The sequence below is a fragment of the Thermobia domestica genome, chromosome 3, assembly GCF_964235325.1.
Source record: "Thermobia domestica chromosome 3, izTheDome1.hap1.1, whole genome shotgun sequence".
Classification (NCBI taxonomy): Eukaryota; Metazoa; Arthropoda; class Insecta; order Zygentoma; family Lepismatidae; genus Thermobia; species Thermobia domestica.
In genome coordinates, this window is record NC_137456.1 from 262,836,080 (window position 1) to 262,856,694 (window position 20,615).

Consider the following 20,615-nt stretch of genomic DNA (forward strand, 5'->3'; position numbering starts at 1 on the left):
TGATAAATTGGAGAAAATGTAAGTAGTCACCTCCTCCAATGCTCGGAAGCTTGACAACAGAAACCATCTTAAGTTTTAAGGTTCAAGGTATTTTTCTTCCTTCTCTTCGGAAGTTTGGTTCCTAAAAAATTTTTAAAAATACTGAGAAAAAACATGTACTACTCTTTTTTATTTAACATTTTCCATTTTTTCCACCAAAATTCAAGAAGTTCTTTGTTTCTTTTTTCATTTTCTTCTCACTTAGTTCCTTTCCATTTACATTAAAGCCTAGCCCTCAAGCTAATTTAACCAAATTCCCTTCCTTTTCCATGCCATCGTTCCATTTCCATATTCCCCTTAGTTTTAGGGTTTCTTCACGTTTTAACAATAAGTGTTCTAAGTGTTTCATCTTCTTTAAAACATAGTTGACGGTTTCCGTTCACTCCTTTATTTTTTTTCAATCTTATCCCTGTTTCAAGGCTTCCTGACCTGGCTCTTATCAGTTATGCATGACAAATCTGCTCATGAGTTTGATGTCTTACATGTTCCATGCCATTTTAAGGAAGATGAAAGATGTGTCAAACTTGTCACTGAGTCTGAAGGGAAAGTGTATGAACAAGGAAACAAAGATGGCTACATTATAGCAAATTTGTTCTCGAGACTCACAATGCCAAAATTTGATTAAAAATCTGAATTTAAGACATCTTTGACTAAATCAACATAATTTAGCACATCCTAATTGGTAGGAGAGTCGAGTAGGATGTGTGGGAAACTCGAATTTGCAGCCACCTCCTCGTAGGGAGTTCTGGGCCATTTCATGGAAAAAAAATCTCAAATGAGCGAAGAGAGGTGGCAAAATCATTTTGGAAATAAAATGTATAAAATATCTTACATTAACGAATTATTAACACACATGCCCTCACACAACTAAAATACTTAGACGCTATAGGAATGAAAAAAAGTAATCTTTATATTCCTTGCGTAAATGTAAGTTTTCGTTTTTTTTTTTTTTTGTCATTTTTTTAAACTTTAGGCCGTTTACGCGAACTGAAGATCCGAAGTGTGATTAGTTTTGTTATCTTTCCATTGATTAGCTCGCAAATACGCAACGTTTGAGCCCTTTTAGAATTCGATACTCAAAAGTTTAATTTTTTCGCATAAAGGTAAATTTTGGTGTTTTCTGTCATTGTTTTTAAACTTTAGGGTGTTTGCTCAAACTGAAGATTTGAAATGTGTTCTTTTTTGTTTTGTTATTTTTCCATTGGTTAGGATTCAAATACGCAACTTTTGAGCCTTATTTGAATTCGATACTCGAAAATCTGATTCTTTCGCGTAAAGGTAAATTTGGTGTTTTTTTCGGAAGGGTCATTTTTTTTAAAATTTAGGCCGTTTGCGCGAACTGAAGATCCAAAATGTGATTTTTTTTCGTTAATTTTCTGTTGATTAGCATGTGAGTACTCAACTGTTGAGCTGTATTAGAATTCGATACTCGAAAATTTGATTTTTTCACTCCACCCTAATGAATATTTTTAAATACAATTCTGGTGTATACCAATATATTGTTATGCATAATATTTGTAGTACAGTACTTTGGTTTATCTTTCCCTTTAGGCTCTTTACTGTTTATTCTTTAATGTGTTGGACTCTATAGACTTTTTTTATGTAAGTTTATAATCCATTTGTTCCCATATTTGCCCTCGAATATTTCTTGAAATCAGCTGTTGTTGATCGTTTCATTATCAGTCGGTATACAATTTCATGTGGTACCTTCTTGTTAACATCTTTTATTGCTGCTGCACTTTAGATCATCTTATGAATTTGAAGTGGAAAATGGCATTCATGGTAGTAATATAAAGAATACTAGGGGACATCTTGTATCTTCCAGGTTATTTTTGTACTAGCTGAACCATGAATTTTTCTACCCATCTCATTTCATTATAATAAGATATCAGATTGCCTGGTTTTCTCACGTGGAGAATAGTTTCACTTTGAACATGAAGGGTAGTGGGAGCTGCATTTGGACTTAAAAACGGCATCGAAAGTGTCACTGTTCGTTGCGCTGAATATAGAGTTAAACAGTATCGGAAGTGTTAATGCTCATCTCAGCTACCCCGAAAACTATGGATTCAGCACTAGTATCTCTCATTTTCAATCTTTTTAAATATCGTCCCTTCCCTCTCTCATAAATTGCATCGTCAAAGTGAAATTATAAGATTCCAAGCCTGAACCTCGTCTATGTGTCAAATTTGATCGTCAATCGGTCTGGTGGTTCAAGAGTTATTAAGACACATAGTCACTTTCATTTATATACATACTCTCCCACACCCTACGTTGCACCGTCAAAATGAAATGGTAGAAATCATCTCAGACCCAAACCTCATCTATATTGAAAATTTGATCGAGATAGGTCGGTAGTTCAAGAGTTATGGAGCTACAGACATAGCGACTTTCAATTTTATATATAGATTAGATTAGATTTGACACCATTTGACAATCCGACTAAGACCATGATTTATTGTCTTCTATTTTCCCTACTTTTTGTGCATTTCAATTACAGCTTGCCTGTATTATAAAAGTAAAACATAACCTGATTTATTCTAAAATATTAAGGGTAAGAAAGAAATCCGTGTTAAATTGAGATGAATCTATAGACATATACCCTTACTTGTCTCGGGAGCTGTTTAGTATCCTTTTGTGCTACTTTGTCTTGAAAATGGTTGGGGCAGTGCGTGATTACATGCGACCATCTTTAAAGCAACATTTTTTGTTTTCGTTGCTCGAGATATGTTACTTACATAATCTTTAATGGCATTAAAATTTACATAATCTTTAATGGTATTAGAACAATTAGTTTTATCATTTTCGTGGGAAATAGCGTTCATATTACTCACGAATCAAAATAATCACTACTACAAAAATTGCTATGCAATATATGTAGCTCCATCGGTATGCTAATTTATGAAGGATATTCATTCATACAAGTGATCTGCAATTATTCAGTAACACTCATTTTGAAATCATAATTCAATTAGAAAACAAAAAATAAAAGAAAAAAGAAAAAAAGAAAAAATGAAAACCTTTAAAATAGAGACCTGAGAGACCTCCAATGTTGAAACATACGAAAATTTAAGTTATTGATTTATGTGGGACAAGAGTAATTTGGAAATGTATTATATGCTTTAAAATTATGGTTTGAATGTAATGTGAAATGTCACAAAATTTTGAAGCGAAAGAAAAATATTTAGTATCTAGAAAAAAATAAATATCATTTGGAGGAGGGATATCATGCCGCTATTGTTAGTTTAAGTGTACTTAGAGTGTTTTGTAAGGTTAATGTTCCACAATTATTCTTGCGGCTAAGTGAGCCAGTAATTGCGATAATGAACAAACTGCTAGAGTAAATAATATAATAAGAAAAAGAAGTACCCAGAGAAAACACATACACACGTTATTTGTCTAGTACAAAGCCCACTGGGGCCGCGGTAGTTCAGTGGTAGAGCGTTGGTGTATGGGGTCACTGGTTCGCTCCCAGCTCGAACTTTGTGGTGGACGAATACCAAATACGTGGGTTTTCTCGTCATTCTCCTCTTTCCTCCCACTTTCTTCATTCCACCATTTCATTGATTTCTCATCAAAGTCTCCTTTAGCCAACCTGGCACAATCGTGGGACGTAAAACTCAAATATTACAATGCTCGCTTCATGAGGAGTCCCGCTGCGGAGGTGAGCTCTCTGAATTTCATTTTCATACATTTTATCTTTTCATACATTTTAAATTCTTTTATTTTTGATATTGTTTAAGAGCATTTTTCATCTACATAAATGTTTTACTTTTAAAAAATAAATGAAGAAATATTACAAGTTACGAGAAAATTGCCTGTCATTGAACATGTAAAAGATTTAACGTTGTTGACTTTTGTTTTTGGCAGCCTTCCATTGGTGGGAGAGCACCCGTTTCTATGGCATCAATGGAATGTGTTTTCCTCTTCACCTGGATGATCCTTACGTGGTTGGTTGGCAATATTCCGCTTTCATATTTCTTGGGGTGAACCTTTTGAGGTGAGTTAGAAAAACAGAGAACTATTTCAATTATTTTTAAGGATTTTATGTGCAATTGTTCGTTCTTTTTAGAGATTTATTGCATTCCTTTGGAAGAGTAGAAAATGCTGAGTCACTCTGATTGGCTCTGAGGACTGAAACAAACAACAAAGAAATGATAGAAAATAGACTTTCTTTGTTTAAAGAAAGGATATTGTGCATCGAAAAGACGTATTATTTTTCTTTTTACAAATGATTGGAAATCCCATTCAATTGCATCTTCATTCTATCTTACACGTTTAACCCCAAATTTCACCTCTATGTATTGTGTCATTATATTAGGGTTAATAATTTAATTAGCTGTTTTTTCTATTAGCAAAGGAAAATTCAGAAGAAAATTTACTATAGTTATTTTTCATTTAATTTATTTGCCTGTTTCATTAACTTACAAAACATGAGAAATTCTCACGTAAGCATTACAGTTGTCAAAAGAAAAAAAAAATACAGTATTGTCAAGTACCGGAGATATACATCATTTATCTTGCTAAAATACAAAACGATATAACAGGATATATCAAGTATATAAATCATGATAATTTACATCGTAATTAGGTAACGGTTGTTTGTACCATACCAGGCATGTACTCACGAGTAAGTATCTGTTACCAACTCTTCATTTAATGACTCATTTAGATATTCTTTAATGATATAATAGCACCACTCAACAAGTAGATTAAATAACGTCTAGCCAAGAATGAAAACATCGGTCATATCCTTCAAATACAGAGGAAGTTTATTATATAACCTGACACAATTCATATATACGGTTTTGCTTATAATAGCATATTTTTGATGCATCACAAATTTGTCATTACCTTGTCTTGTATTATGGTTATGAACATTTTTGTTAAAGATAAAAAGAGACCTGTTTTTCACAGTAAAAAGGATAGATTTATAAATGTATAAGCTGGGAAGAAGCTGAAAATTTTTGGTTCTATGAAAATCTTTTTACATTTTGATTTTGTGCGTAATAAAAAAAAATCTAATCGCTTTCTTTTGTAATCGGAAAGTGCTTAAAGTATTTTCAGCAGTTCCTCAGTGTATTATGCCGAATCTAAGAAGTGATTCTCTCGACACGTACTTGAAGTTTGTATAAGGCAAAACATGTTTTCTTGTTTAAAGTGGAGATATGAGGAGACCATGAAAGATTGTCACTTATTGTTACACCTAAAAGCTATTGTCTGGTTTATTTGCAGTATCATGTCCTGTTCAGTATCGAGGCTGTATGAGCCGTGATCCTACAACATAACGGCGATCCAATCCACATTACGTGAGCTTCCATCGGGAATGGAAGTCAGATCTCCCTCAATTAATCCGCGTACGATACTCGTATAGCCACATGAGAGTTCATCCAAGTTTATAATTATAGATTCAGGCAATATTTTTGTTGATCGCATCAGAAATAAACCCTGAAAGATTTATTTAGGACAGCGTGCCACGATATATAAAACCAATCGCCAAGCAAGAGTGGTAACTAGTTATCTACGTTTTCATTGGTGCATAAAATCGGGGCTTCTCTGCTCATCATACAACTATATAAATTCAGAACTTCAGCATTGCAGGAATAACTATCAACTTCAGAGTAACTGTAACTGTAAAACATAAATATATATCGGTTTACTCTTTTCCTCAAACATTTCAGTTACGCTATTTTCCGTATAGTTATCATAAGTAGTACATTTAATGAGAAATGATTATTAAAACTAGAGAGTAGGAGATATAGTACATGTTTACAAAAAAGAAAAAAACCTCATTCTTTCTTAAATTACAATGAATTATTGTCCCGAATACAATAAGCTAAACTTCATGACTCTTCAAAAGAAGCGGTACTAAATACACGTAGAAGGCAGACGCCATCTTTGTTAGCATTTATCTTGACACAGCCTCTTTCTTGGAATTTAGAAATGGTCCGGAAAGTTTTCAGTAAAATGAGGAAATTTCACTTGTCAGATATATATACGAGAAGCAACTGAAAACTACGTAGTCAATCCAGGAAGAGTGCACATGGAGTAATGAAATTGTATAGTTTTAACAAACGTAACTCTATATAGCGTACACAAATACAAAGTTTCATAGTAATAATAAAATTTTATTGTGTTCTTAGACACATGGAGTGAAAGTTACACAAGCAGATTCATGAGGAAATCACTTAAAAAGAAACTACGGGACTCTCCTTCCCCATATGCAGACGTGAAGAAGCGGATGACACAGTTTAAACATGGCGATTTCTCAACAGATAATGCTCCTCATACAAGGAGACCAAAAACACTGACTGTTCCCGAAATCGTTGATGATATTCATGACATCATTTTTGAAAATTGTAGAATTTCAGCAAAAGGAATGTCAAACGTATTTCATAATGACTTGGGCGTGCGCAACCTCTAGGTAAAATGGGTTCCCAAAAATCTGTTGGCAGACAAAAGCGTGAGAATATCAAGTGGGGTCATCATACATTTTGATCGCAGTGCCGATCAATTTCTGTCACGAATAGTAAACATAGAGGAAATGTGGCATTATCAATATCAACCTGAAACGAAACAAAAGTCATTGAAGTGGCGGCATTCAGGTTTCCCTCGCCATGAAAAGTTTAACGAACAGAATTCAGCTGGGAAAGTGCTTGAAACATTCTTCTGGGATAAAGTGGGTGTGATACTTATCATCTATCTACTCAAATATCTATCAGAACTACTCTACATTACTTACAAAGGTGAAAGATAAATTGAAAGTGTAACGCCGCAGAAAATCGAAAAAAGAAATTATCTTACTTCAGGAAAATGACCCTGTCCACCAAGCATTGCAGATACAACTGGCATTGCATGGCCTATGATTTCAATATCCTTCTTTCACATCTAGCTCTGTTAGACTACTACTTATTCCCCAAATTCAGATAACAGCTGAATAAGCGCAATTTTCAATCTGGTAAGAAAGTGATTAATGCTACGGAACAGTTGTGCGAGAAACGGTCTTCAAAATTTCATTGTTTCACCTGGACTCTGTGTGGCTTGCGCTACTAACTTCTTGGCATCTTCTTGGGTATATATATATATATATATATATATATATATATATATATATATAATGTGTGTGTGTGTGTGTGTGTGTGTGTGTGTGTGTGTGTTAGGGATGAATGAAAGATTAGATCCATTGACTGACTCACCATTAAAGATTTCGAAAACTACTAAGCATAGAACCTTGATATTTTACAGAATTTTTTCCCTAGACCGTAGGCTGTAGAAAAGGTGGGGTTTGCAGAATATGTATCCTTAGAGGACATAGAGACACATGAATGATATTTTTCCCGTTCATATCTCTCTTTTAGAATGAAATTAGTTCCTTCAGTTTACCATCCCACCATTATATTCTTAACGTTAAGACAGACGGATAATTATTCAAGTGAATGATGATCGAAGAATTTGATGGAATTGAGAATGTAGTAAGAGACAGGAGTACCTCGATAAGATCAATACACACGATGTTATCCGCCATACACTTATGTAGCAGGCGACCGAATCAGGGAACTTACGAACTAGAAGTAATCGTTTTATCACTGAACTAATCTACTCCCCATCTTTACCATTCGCCAGACCTTCGAAACTATATATCAGACAACCTTGAAATTTTACATAATATTATCTTGCACCCTAGACTACAAATTTGATGAGGTTTTGAGATTTTCTTATCCTAATTCGAGATCGAGAACCTTAGGTTTTATATAAGAGGAGGTTTAAGAAATAACATTTTCTAAGGATTAGGGGAATGGGTTGACGTAGAAAGATATTTGAGCATTCACGAAATTTCTGAATCTATTAGGCGTAAACGGATTTTCAGCCCTTAAAATCCACAGAGGTGAAATTTATCAGAATTCTGTATCACACAAGATTTTCTGTACCAGGTTACGTACAGGTTTGTTGTTTAGCCAGGACCAATCTGTACAGCAGAAAAGTAAACGGAAATCATGTGTGTCCTCCGTCTATACTTACAAGATACAGAAAATCATGCTTAAAGATTGTCCGGTTCTGTATAAACATTACACAGTCCTATTCTTGTGTACGATCTATACTTTCTTTCTACTTGGAAATAAACAGTCAGAAAAAATTAGTTCAGAAAATGTCTACGGAACAAACGTACCAAGATAGGGAGTACGTATGGAACATTAGGCTGACTTGACTCTAAGGCAATTAAGTGATTTTCCAACCGATCTAGTGGTTGGCACAGAGAGATAGAAAACGTATGTGACGGATGTAATAACGTAGGTTATATGCGTAAATCCTTAAAGATTTTGGACTTAACGGATAACTCTATGCAACATGCTGCAGCAAACGTAGGCCTATAGGACTAACTGAAAACTATGTTTTATATGTACTCTCCCTATAAGTGTTTCGAATATACGTACTTTCCATATGAAAGAGCTGTAGATAAACGGTCAGGATCTTACATACAGATAGACGTACGTGACATATAGTTGACGTATGTAACCTACGTATACGTATCTAATATATGGAAGACTGTTAGATGCCAGGCATTCTGCAGCGGTATGATGTAATATCTAAGCAAGAATTACAATACCGCTAATTTGTACAATATACCGCTGTCCGGAAAATATTTTTTCCAGTGCAAATGTGCCTTTGGTGCTCGTGGACCTGAGTTCGATTCCCGGCGGGAGAGTATAGAAACCTAATCTCACATGATTTGCTTTTATTGATCATCCGTCTCCTTTAGCCTAACGGGCATAACCGTTGTACGTCAAACCAAAACTTTTATTTCTTTTTCAATTTGAAAGGCAATAGGCTACAGGATATCTGTACCACAACAGAGATTGCAGTTCTCGCACCGTGGCAGGAACAGCACCGGGAATTCCGCCTCTAGCCAAGATCAACGAATTTTTCTTCTAAATGCATTCGATTTTTATTTACGTTTAAAATATTGAATTTTTAATAAATATTCTCATTGGTTGTAAATCCCTGATTGATGTATGAGATATTTGGCAATGTAATGTAAGTCATGATGCTTGATGTTACTCTATTTACGTGTTATGGTTTGGCTCTTTCTCGTGATCGTCTGCCTCACAGAACAGCCTTTAATCTATTATTACAGCGCACAATGTAATCTCAAATTTTTCCTGACAGAAAAAAAAAAGTTTTTCTACTCCTTGTAACAGATAGAATAGCAGCTCGCTGAACACGATTTGTTTCACTTGTGGTAGAAAAAAGTATATATACACAAATATACAAACCAAGTCGAATCATATTATTTCAAATATGAGAAGAATCTATAGTAGAATTTTGAATCATTGTTTGTTTGCGATAATTAACTACAAATTATTAACGGGTCGCGGTGGCTCAGTGGTAGATTGTTCACCTCTGGTGCTTGGGGTCCCGAGTTCGATCCCAGCCCTCGCCAAGTGAACTTTGTGATGGACAAACACCGTGTGCATGGGTTTTCTCGGGGTTCTCCCGTTTCTTCCCACTTTATTCATTCCACCATTTCATTCAGTACTCATCATCACCGTCTCCTTTAGCCTCACCGGCACAACCGTGGGACGTAAAACTCACAGATTTCATTTCATTTCATTTTTACAAATTATTAAGATAGAAAAAACTCTTTCATAGTATACTTTACAATTTCGGAATTAATAACAACTAATATGCATACAGTGTGTATAAATGTAACTTTATTTTGGAAGCATCTAGGGTAGGTTTAAGGCGACAACATTCACGGGTGTTGGGTGAATTCAGTCTCGCTCGACTTACAGAATTTCGAGTGTTTGAAAGCTTTTTCGTGGATATGAGGTTAGCAAATTCTTCGGCATAGAATACCAAGGTTTGATTCTCATCAGGAACGGTCGGTCTATGACTTGGTGCTAAAATTCATGACCAAATAAATTACTGACTTTTAAGAAATGAGTGAAACTAAATTCATCTATATTTCAAATCATCATAAAAAGTTATGGTGCCCCTATTTCAGAAGTCAATAAACATAAATATACGGGAAGAGAGACTAGTTAACTTTCATTTATGTTGTTGTTTGTTATCGTTATGCATGTTATGGGTATGTAACCAGAGAATATTTTTACTTTCTTTTTATTTTTTTACATGGCGCACACTTTTATTGTGTGGATTTCTGGATCAATCCCTATCCACGTGATTTTGTGGTGTCGTGACCATGGACTTTCTCGTGATTCTCTCATCTCCTTCCACATTACCATTCTACCAGTTATTTAATAATTCATTTTCATTAATTCATCCGTTTCCTTTAGCCTAAAGGGAATAACAATTGGACGAAAAGCTAGAAATCTAACTTCCTCACTTACATAGTAAATTTGGAAAATTAACAATTTGAGCAGGGTTTTCAACATGAATTGCGTTGAGTTGACTTTGAGTTTAATACCCTGTTCAGCAGCGAGCCTATTTGAGACGTGGACATACAGATTAACTTGAAATCCGAACCACATGAGCTCTCACCGGGAATCGAAACCGGATCTCCCACGCCAAAGGACGTATCATATAGCCTCGCTGCTGAATAGGACGTTAAACTCAAAATCAACTCAACTCAACTCCCACGTCAAAGGTGCTTACGCTAACCGCGTAGCCACGAAGGAGCTCGCAACACGAATTGTTTCATATTTCTTGAATAACTTGAATTCCGTGTGTTGAGCAAACTGTGTAAAGTTAAGCTAAATAAGACATATGCTGCATACATGATTATGCACTGGCAATCTTTACCGTACTATTTTTACCCACTAGTGTACGTACAATTTCAACAAGGAAGGAGTGGTTCATGCTCACAAGTTAATTTCAGGAGCTCGTATACATATTTGAATGAGATACTTGTTTATTTTTGCATAGTATCTTGCTCAAGGAAGGGAGTGTAAACCAGGAAACCCTTGAGATTGTATATATACATAATATTAGAATTTATGCAATATCTTCAAAGTAAAATATTACTTGAGACTCCAAACCCGAAAGCAAGATTTTGCGACAAGGAGGCGATGCATACTGGTTTCTCCGGCATCGTTAACTCTAGAGTCCCAATACCTTGAGGGTAGTTTCCTTCACGAGAATACTTTAGTAGCAAATACATATTTGCGACATACTTTCTATTTATTACTTGTTATAAATTAATTGTTTTTTGTGTATGTTTGTTAGCTGTTATTTATTACAGTATTCAGTATTATTTACTCCCTTCCTTTGTCTATCTTAGTATGGTGATCATCGTGTTGGTTTACACTGGTATGTTCTACAGCATCTGGAAAACGAGGAACGCAACTCCTTTAGCAGTAGCTGACTCAGAATTTGCCATTCGTTTCTTCTTCATTGTGTTTACGGATGTTCTGTGTTGGGCGCCTGTGGCAGTTCTCAAAGTGTTGGCACTACAACGAGTTCAGATATCAGGTAAATTCTGAGAACACCAAACATACTCCATAGTCGTTTGAAAATAGATCGTTTGAAAACTGCAATTAGAAATGTATTCAATTCTGGGCACTTTTACCATACTCATAAACGGCACCTCAAAGATCATAAATTTGAGGTGATTTTTTTTAGCGACCCTATAGATGGATGATGCTAATAATAGTCCCGTTAAATTCAGAATTCTCAAGTTAAAATAAGTATTATATATTTATATATTTAATATTTATATATTTATCAATTATATATTTATATTTTTATCAAACCATGGACACTTTACATAGACATAACAAGTACTTCAAAATTTAACTTCGACATAATTTATCTCGTGATTCCATGAACAAATATGTTGGAAAGTATTTCTTGATTTAGATTTGAACAGACTGCTGTAGAAACGCGCAAATACAAATATATATAAATGTGAAAGCTCTCTCCATAAGCATAATGGTGCTTCAAACATTTCAACTTGGATGTAATTTTCCTTGTGAACTCCATAAACGGATATGTTTGAAAATGTAGAATTCAGTGGCCTAGAATTATTATGGATAGTGCAATTGGCAATGTATCTAAGTGTGGATATCTTTTACTAGTTATAAAAGTGATAGATATTTAATTTTAAAAAATATTACATTTTCATATTATGGAAATACATGCTCACAAATGAAAATAACGTTTACCTACACTTGAAAAAGAAATCAGTGAAATCAAATCTTTAAAATATCTGTTCGTTTTGAAGAAAAAGAGAAAATCATCGACACATAAATCATTAGACTTAAAAAATGTAAAGTGCTCTACACCATTCAATTGAGCATCTTCAAAACTTATTTATATTTTTTTCTTGTTTCCTCTTTTTTTTTTATCAGAACACTTGAACGCGTGGGTTATGGTATTCATCGTACCTGTAAATTCGGCTATCAACCCATTCCTGTACACCTTTTCTACTCCAAAATTTAGAGGACAACTCCGTGATATAGGATGCAAATTCGGACACAATGCCAAAGTCAGACATCCTTCAGGTGGAGGTAAGTTTGTAAATACCTTTCTTTTCTTTTATCATATTTAATTATCCTATCTAATATATTGGTATGCAAAATTATTATGGTGAAAACTAATTAGCTATAATGTAAATATGTGTAACATAAAACGTTAAAATTTACCTGGAAACTTCGAAGTTTTAGCCATTTATTGTATAAGGTGGATTATAATAAGGTAAGTGGAATCATAAACGACATGATGCTCATCATCTATTGCATTCTTTCTTTTTCTTTTCAAGTGTTGCCAAATAAAATTTAAAACGGTTAGGATTTTTATAATTTGGGACACAAATTTCAAGCTTAAGATTTCTTTCGCATGTTATTACCAACATTATACTAACACCTACAAATAGATATCCAGTACTACTAACAGTAATAGTAACTATATATGACCATTGTTACTATTAACTAAATATATAACATAGTAAACTAAATGAAAGTATCACAAAATACTACTGAGTCATCAAAGTATTCACATGCTTTGAAGTATCTTGCTGCCGAAAAAAAATCATATTTTGCTATACCGTTTAGTGGTGAAAAAAAGGCAGATATTTTTCGGTTTACCTGAACACCAACTTCGGACATCATAAGATAGGTTGACATCATAAGATATCTTTCTATCAGCTGTCGTTGAAGCTTTTTACAATAAATACTTGTTCAGCATTTGCGTTACTACACCGTTTCATTTTGATCAAATTCGGAGCATCTACTTTTTCGAAATGCTGACTCAAATATACACAGCAATTATTACTATTATTTCTCTAAGCTGTTGACTTAAACCTTGAACACTGAAAAGTCCTGTACAATTCTTTTTCATAGAAACAAATTTTAGTTTTAATCCTTACGTATGTCAATCATTAAATGGAAGTTCTTGATGACCCGATAAGAGGCAACAAAAATATGAAATTAAACAGGCTCCCTTACAATTAAAGTATTATTCATTTAAATAATGAATGACAAATCAGTAAAATATATATTATAATGCGCAAATGTTACACACACACACACACACACACATATATATATATATATATATATATATATATATATATATATATATATATATATAATATAGATAGAAAGATAGACGATCTAACCGCCTCTATCGTAATTTCTTGTATCATGTCACATGTCACATAGTATATGGTATGTGCCTTTTAACACTAACATACCATATAATATCACGAGGATACAGTTAATGTCAGAGTTGGATTTAAGTTTAATCTTTTCTTATGCTACTGAATGTAATGGGGCTCTATGAAGTGAAATAAAATTTTTGAGTTTTACGTTCCACGGTTATGCCGGTTAGGCTAAAGGAGACGGTGATGATGAGAGATGAATGAAATGGTGGAATAAAGAAATTGGGAGGAAACGGGAGAACAGCGAGGAAACCCACGCACACGGTGTTTGTCCACCACAAAGTTTACTTGGCGGGAGCAGAGTTTGAACCCGGGACCTCAAGCACCAGAGGTGAACGCTCTACTACCAAGCCACCGCGGCCCACAAAATAATGGGGCTCTATATTTGTTGAGTTGCCCATTGTTAATGAGAGATTGTCTGCAGTTGCATACTACATGTTCCTATGAAACTAGTTTTTGCTGAATGTTGGTAAAGCTCACTATACTCAGAAATGAGCAAGCTAGCAGCGAGACTAGCAGGAGGGAGATGAGATATTACTTATACGGTGTCCCCGCGTAGCGTAGTGTGTGCGAGCGGTCCCGGGTTCGAGTCCCGGTGGGGGCATTTATTCGAAAGAGGGTAAACCGCTTTTTAAGGCCAGCCACCCTGAATGGGTTTTCCTCATTTACACCAGGCAAATGCCGGGGTGGTACGTAACTTATAGGTCCCAGACTGCTTCCTTCCTCCCCATCCTTTCTTCCTTCCCTTTCCCCGGATTGTGTGCTCTCCGAGGAACGTCATCCCTCAAAAATGTGACGGTAAATGGCCTTATATGCCAAAGGCCCATAAATATACATCCTAATCCTAATTACTTATACAACAACAGCCTACACAGCACAAAATACTGTTGCTGTATGCAGGTTTTGGTTTATTTCCTTTTTACCTTATATTTGGAAATTTGGATTATTTTTTTTAAAAGTGGATTGGCAGCCCTAGAGATCGTGCCCCTAAATTATAGTTTATTTAGCTCTGAGGTAAGTCTGACAATGACTGGCACTTTTGGAAGTTAAGAATTCATGTTTTTCTTATCTTCTTACTTTGTGGTTGTCGCTATACTAATTTCATTAAAAATATAGCATAATTATTTACTTATGGGATACATTGTGTGTAATGAAATATTCCACTACTTTTTCTCAAGATGAACAATCTGCCTTACACATAAAGAGGAGAGGTTTAAATTTAAGTTTGGCTAATATATATTGTTATTTTTTATTTCAATTTCTTTAGTTGTAATATATTTGATAATTTTCTTACATTCATACACGCATGTTGTTTGGGAAAAAAGCGAAAACACACACATGAAATTATGTTTCGTAAGGAAGGTTTAAAACCATGCTAAGAACAACAACTTCATAGAGAACAAGATGTGTCCCACACCACGAAAATATTACTACGATTTTTTTTCATTTCTTGCTTTCTTCCTGTTTGCTTCTTTGGTGATGGCACGCACTCTAGATTTCTGAATAATATGTGCACAGATTGTCAGCTTCTCGATTTCTAATTGTTTTTATAAATCCTAATGACTACCTCCATGACAATAATATACACGTATGAATATGCATTTAAACTATCTAGTTCAAACTCCTAGATCGACCTCAAAGTCGATATCCAATACCAAGATAATGGTAAGTTTTAGTAACCTTAACCGTATAATCCTAGGAACACCAAGGTATTTTTAGATTGCATTAAACACCAAGGGGAAGGGGAGCTCTAAGGCCTACAGCTTAAATGTCATTATATTTCACGGAAACTAATTTATAATGTCTAATGTAAACTTAGGGTGTCTCAGATGTTATATATTTTATTCGACGTTATTATTAGATTTCAAAGTACAGTGTTGCTACTCTCATAAGTGTAACTGTTTAAGTTACCATTTTTATTTATATCAGTAACTATGACCTATTTATTTAATTTGTTTTTATATAAAACAAACAATCATGCGGATCAACAGAACTTAGTACAGTGCAATATGTATGCAAATGTGGATTCTAATCGCATTTGAATGGTGTTAGGGTAGAATGGGGTGGGATGGGAAAGAGTGGGAAATGTTTCAGTATTCTAATGAATTCAGGGTTAACCTTTTACTTTCCATCCTGATTATCTTGGAAATTCGAATCGTTTTAAATTTTGTTTCACCGAAAAGATTGATAGTGTGAGGAACCTTCACTGGGCAGTACAGAGAATGTTAATACAAGATCAATATTGCCAACCCAACAATAAATTACATTTTTCTAATAGCACAAGGTCAGGTTTCTGCACCTGTGAGATGCACATGCGAAACGAAGCAAATAAGCTACAACTTGTCTGACACTGTTGTGAATTAACAGCACTAAAGCATAATCAAATTAAAAGTATAATTCTGTCCAACCTTGAAATCTTTGAAACGGAGAGATATTTTTAAATTGAGTTTTTGCAAAATATAGTGTGAGACGTTAGATTATGTCGGGTTAGGTTAGCTTCAATGTCTCAGAGCTCAGTACTTTCTATGTCAGATTCATTTAAAACTTGTACTTCTTTTTCAATTGAACTTTTCGCGAGGAGCACGATTTGCCATTGTTCTAATGCTGATGCAAATTCCGACATACATTCACATAATACCACACAGAACTTTCTATCAAATATGCGTCTTCAGTCAGGTTGCAGGCTGCTTCTTGTAAATTCAATCATTAATAATACTTGATACCACCCGACTTGAAGCAACGCACTTCTTGATTATCACTATTCAAACTGGATTATCTTTGTCTCTCTCTGTTTCTCTGTGCGTGTATGTGCGTGAGACAGAAAGAAAGAGAGAGAGAGTGTGTATATAAAGTGGCATATTAAGATGTTAACAGGTTTGAAGAAATAAATTAATAGAAAATAAAATACTTACTTAAGAAGCAAATAATAAAAAGAAATAAATAAAAACTAGACAGCTATAATGTTATTGTTAATAGTGCATAAAAATATTAGTTACAATGGAAACAGATACCTCTGCATGTTGTAAAAGCAAAAAATGTTTCAAAGGAAAATAAAATAAATAGCCAAAAAACTGAAATGTAAGAGGTAGCGTATCTGGTGAATAATAACTAAATACTATGAAGAGGGAGGGTCTGTGAGGCCCACACCGCTTTCTATATTTATAGATAGAAAAAACGAAACAATAAAAACTAAGCAAAGTACGTTTCATGATGTATGGGGTCAAGCCTGACAACAGCAACCTTTTTAAGATTTTTTTTATCGAATTAGAAAAGTAAAAAATATAAAGTAATTTGTATCTCTCACATACCCTCCACCAGACCTTGATCCTCCTACGGTTAAGCGGCAACTGTTAAAAATCCCGAAGATATTATATAGTGCTAATATATTTGTCATGACAAATCCAAACTTTTAACAAGATAATTTAACTAGGAAACATAATTTATGAATTTCCAGTTCTCATCACTATGTATTTAAAATATTTGAATTATTTTATTATTTAAAAAATGTAGTCTACCTGTATCTATTCAATATATTAATTATTTCATCTGGAAAATTTCACTTCTTTGTCATTATAAACTTAGAGTGAAAATTTCAGAAAACTTACTGGTTTGAGATTTGAACTTCAATGTAGTTTATGTCAAACATGAAATTATAGTTTGATGTAAAATTCGTGTCACGTGAGTTCCCACCCAGAAACAAAATCTAAGTCCTGAGGGCGAAAGGTGAAAAGTTTAAACACCTATCCTCCTTTTTTCCGAGCTGTGACATTTGTTAACCTTCTCTAAGTGTATTGTCTTATAAATCTTACTCTTTCGTATCATTACTATAATAATAATAATAATAATAATAATAATAATAATAATAATAATAATAATTATTATTATGTTTACACATTTTTTCTGAATTCTTCAATTTCATCTCATTTTATATTTTACTCAGCTCTGTCTTTTCTTTCGATATGTTTTTTTTATTATGTTTTATTATGTTTACAAGCATTGCAATTTTTCAGGCATACCTAAAATATTAACTTTCGACGGTTTTGTAACTTTTGTGATCGTGTTATAGAATATATTTTCTTTTCATATTTCAGATACTGAGAGTTCTAGACTTTCTAATCCCAGAGCCATTCAACTTACAAGTGGAAAACCTAATGGTATGTTAGATGGTTGTGTCGAGACTGATAACCTAATGGGCTTATCCGACGGTAACGTCATGTAAAGCGTTACGACCGTGGTTGGAAGGAAATGATGAATTCATTTTCTACAAAGAAGAGAAACCTCATAAACATGTGGTTCACCACTAAGGAGAAAACTCCAAACTGTGGTAACTTAAAATCAAGTGTTCAAAGTAATTTCTGTTTGTCGTCTCTTTGTATGTTCTATTTAGTTGTTGTAGCTGAATAAAGAACATACTTCATATAATCATGGCTGTACTATGTGCGTGTGTGGGTAATGATACCAACAATCCTAAATCTTGAAAGTACAGGAAGTAACTTTTAAAACTGATAACAACTTCTAAATATTATATTGGGAAAACTACGTTATAATTAAATTCCGTTAACCTTCTGCTAGTATACTGATGTATAGCTTATGTAATATGATGATGGAACAACATTTTACCTAATGGACTTGTTTTAAACATTGCAAACTGTTAAATACTAATAAGAGAAACTTCTATGGATCCAGTAGATTTTTGTTCTATTAGAGATTAATATCTCATTTCAACTGTATGAGATGAAAATAGTTTTTTAAGTGTAAACTGAATCACTACTCGGATGTGCAAAACTATACATAAAATATATATTTAAATTTATGTTAAATGTTTACTGATAATATTGACAAAATTAATTACCTACTTTGCATGAAAAGATGAATTATTTTGGTAGTAATCAGAAAAAGAAGGAATTAAGGTTCAATCAACTGATCTAAATGTGAAAAATTGGGAAGGTTCTATATGAACAGTGTTTTAACTTGATATATATATTAAATGATGTAATCATGAAACACTAACAGGGAAAGACCAAACTGGCCAATGAGTTTATAGCATTTTGTTACTGACTAAAATAATAGGAACATCTATTGATACCAATCAAATACACCAGAAAATAAATAATAATAGAAATGAACTCTGCCATATGTTCTCATAAGTTTACATTGCATTGCATATTTGTGCGTAAATAGTTATCAACTCAATCTAAGTGTTATTGCGTCCGTTACTTTCACTGAACGCAGATGTGGAATGTAATTTAACAAGTGTCCTCAAAGGTTAGTTAAGTATGTAATATTATTGTAGAAACTATCACTAAATTGGAATATGTATAAGATATTATCCTAAAATTCTTTATTTAACTGATATAGTACATATTAATATTTGTTTAAGAGTTTGAGAAGAGAATTATATTAATGCAAAAACTGTCATCAAGCTGAAGTACTCGTGATAATATGTTAACGTAATGTCTTTGTCATACAAATTAAATACGAAATATCCGTGTTAAAACTGTCAGAAAACTATGTACACGTGTATGTTATGACTGTGTTGTGGTTTGGGAATACATTAACTGTTTAATATTTTTGATGTGTGTTTTACTATGTGATTGTATTATCTTATTTCATCGTGAGGTTCTTCCAATCACAATTATTTATTCAAGATATGACCTTAAATGATACCAAGATTCACGTTTTCCCAAATTGTACAGAGTATATTGCTCAGATATAGTACATCGCTTGATTAATACAAGAATAAGGCTCCTAAGGTACTCTCAGCAATCTAGTTTCTGTGCAAAAGTTTGGGTTTGTTTATCTTAGTTTTTGAAATACTTTCATCCAGTGCTCACATATAAGTTATAATATTTTATGAGGCTTATTATAGTTGTAATTATCTACTTGTTAAGTTGGGAAACGTTCAAGCTCTAGGAAAAAAATCGTAAGTGACTAAAATCCAAGTATTTAGAATTAAGTGCAGACTCTGTGAGTAAAGTGTAAAAATGGAAAAAATAATTGATCTTGTACACTCTCATTAAAGATCTCAAAAAAATATACTCACCGTATACTTAATTAGTGAATTAGTCTTGTTACCTAAGTTAGGCTTTTTATTATATGAAAGTTACTATGTTTTTTTTTTTAGTTTTACTGGTGTGGAACAACAATGTGATTTAGAATAAGATGGAATAAAATCATATTTTGGATTTTTATTCAAGGCGTTCTGTTCTAAGGAGATATCAACCATGTAAACAAGCACGAAGAAAGCTTATGAGCTACCCTTAATTGTTAGATAATTCGCAAATACATATAGAAAATATATTATAAACTTACAATACTTAATGGTAATTTGTATGCTTTTTAATCAATTACAACGTTCAATGTTTTTCTGGCTTGTGAAAATCTGGGGCCCAAAATCAGAAATTATGGCAGCTATGTATTATATGTTTTAGTGCCAACTACTATTCGGCATCCTACGTTACAGCTTGAATCCAGAAGGAAAAGGTGAAAATATAAATATTTATGAACATAGACTTCATCCAATTGTGTAAGAAATTGTATATTAAATTAAAATATGTGTAAAATTCTGTAATACATGTATTATGTGTACAAAGTGTTAAGCAATTGGATATATATATATATATATATATATATATATATATATATATATATATATATATATATATATTTCCTGATATCTGTGTAAATGTTTCTTTCACTAAAACAGGTAATTGATTTTTTGAAACCAATTTTAAAAATCATGTTAAGAAATAATACAAATCAACTTGCAGGTCTTGTATTTTGAGCTGTAGCTAGCATTTCCGTATTCCAAATGATATAGTATAAATATACTGATTATTTTTAATCGTACAGTTGAGTTTAGATTCAATGCTTCCAAAAGTATGCTGAGTAACGTTAAAGCGTTGGATGTGACTATACATTTTTCCAAGATTACTCCGACCTGTTTATAATCAAGAATATT

General features: G+C 33.4%; 1 protein-coding gene across 1 annotated transcript in view; it reads left to right on the forward strand.

Moving 5' to 3' along the window:
• LOC145681037 (relaxin receptor 2-like) overlaps window positions 1-20,258 on the forward strand; it is a 262,579-nt gene extending 242,321 nt beyond the window's left edge. The window contains exons 13-16 of the mRNA XM_081752359.1: window positions 3,907-4,036; window positions 11,276-11,466; window positions 12,345-12,503; window positions 17,746-20,258. Coding sequence (XP_081608485.1) covers window positions 3,907-4,036; window positions 11,276-11,466; window positions 12,345-12,503; window positions 17,746-17,873 — 608 coding nt within the window. The 3' untranslated portion in view covers window positions 17,874-20,258. The remainder of the gene's footprint in view (window positions 1-3,906; window positions 4,037-11,275; window positions 11,467-12,344; window positions 12,504-17,745) is intronic.
• The last annotated feature ends 357 nt before the right edge of the window (window positions 20,259-20,615 follow it).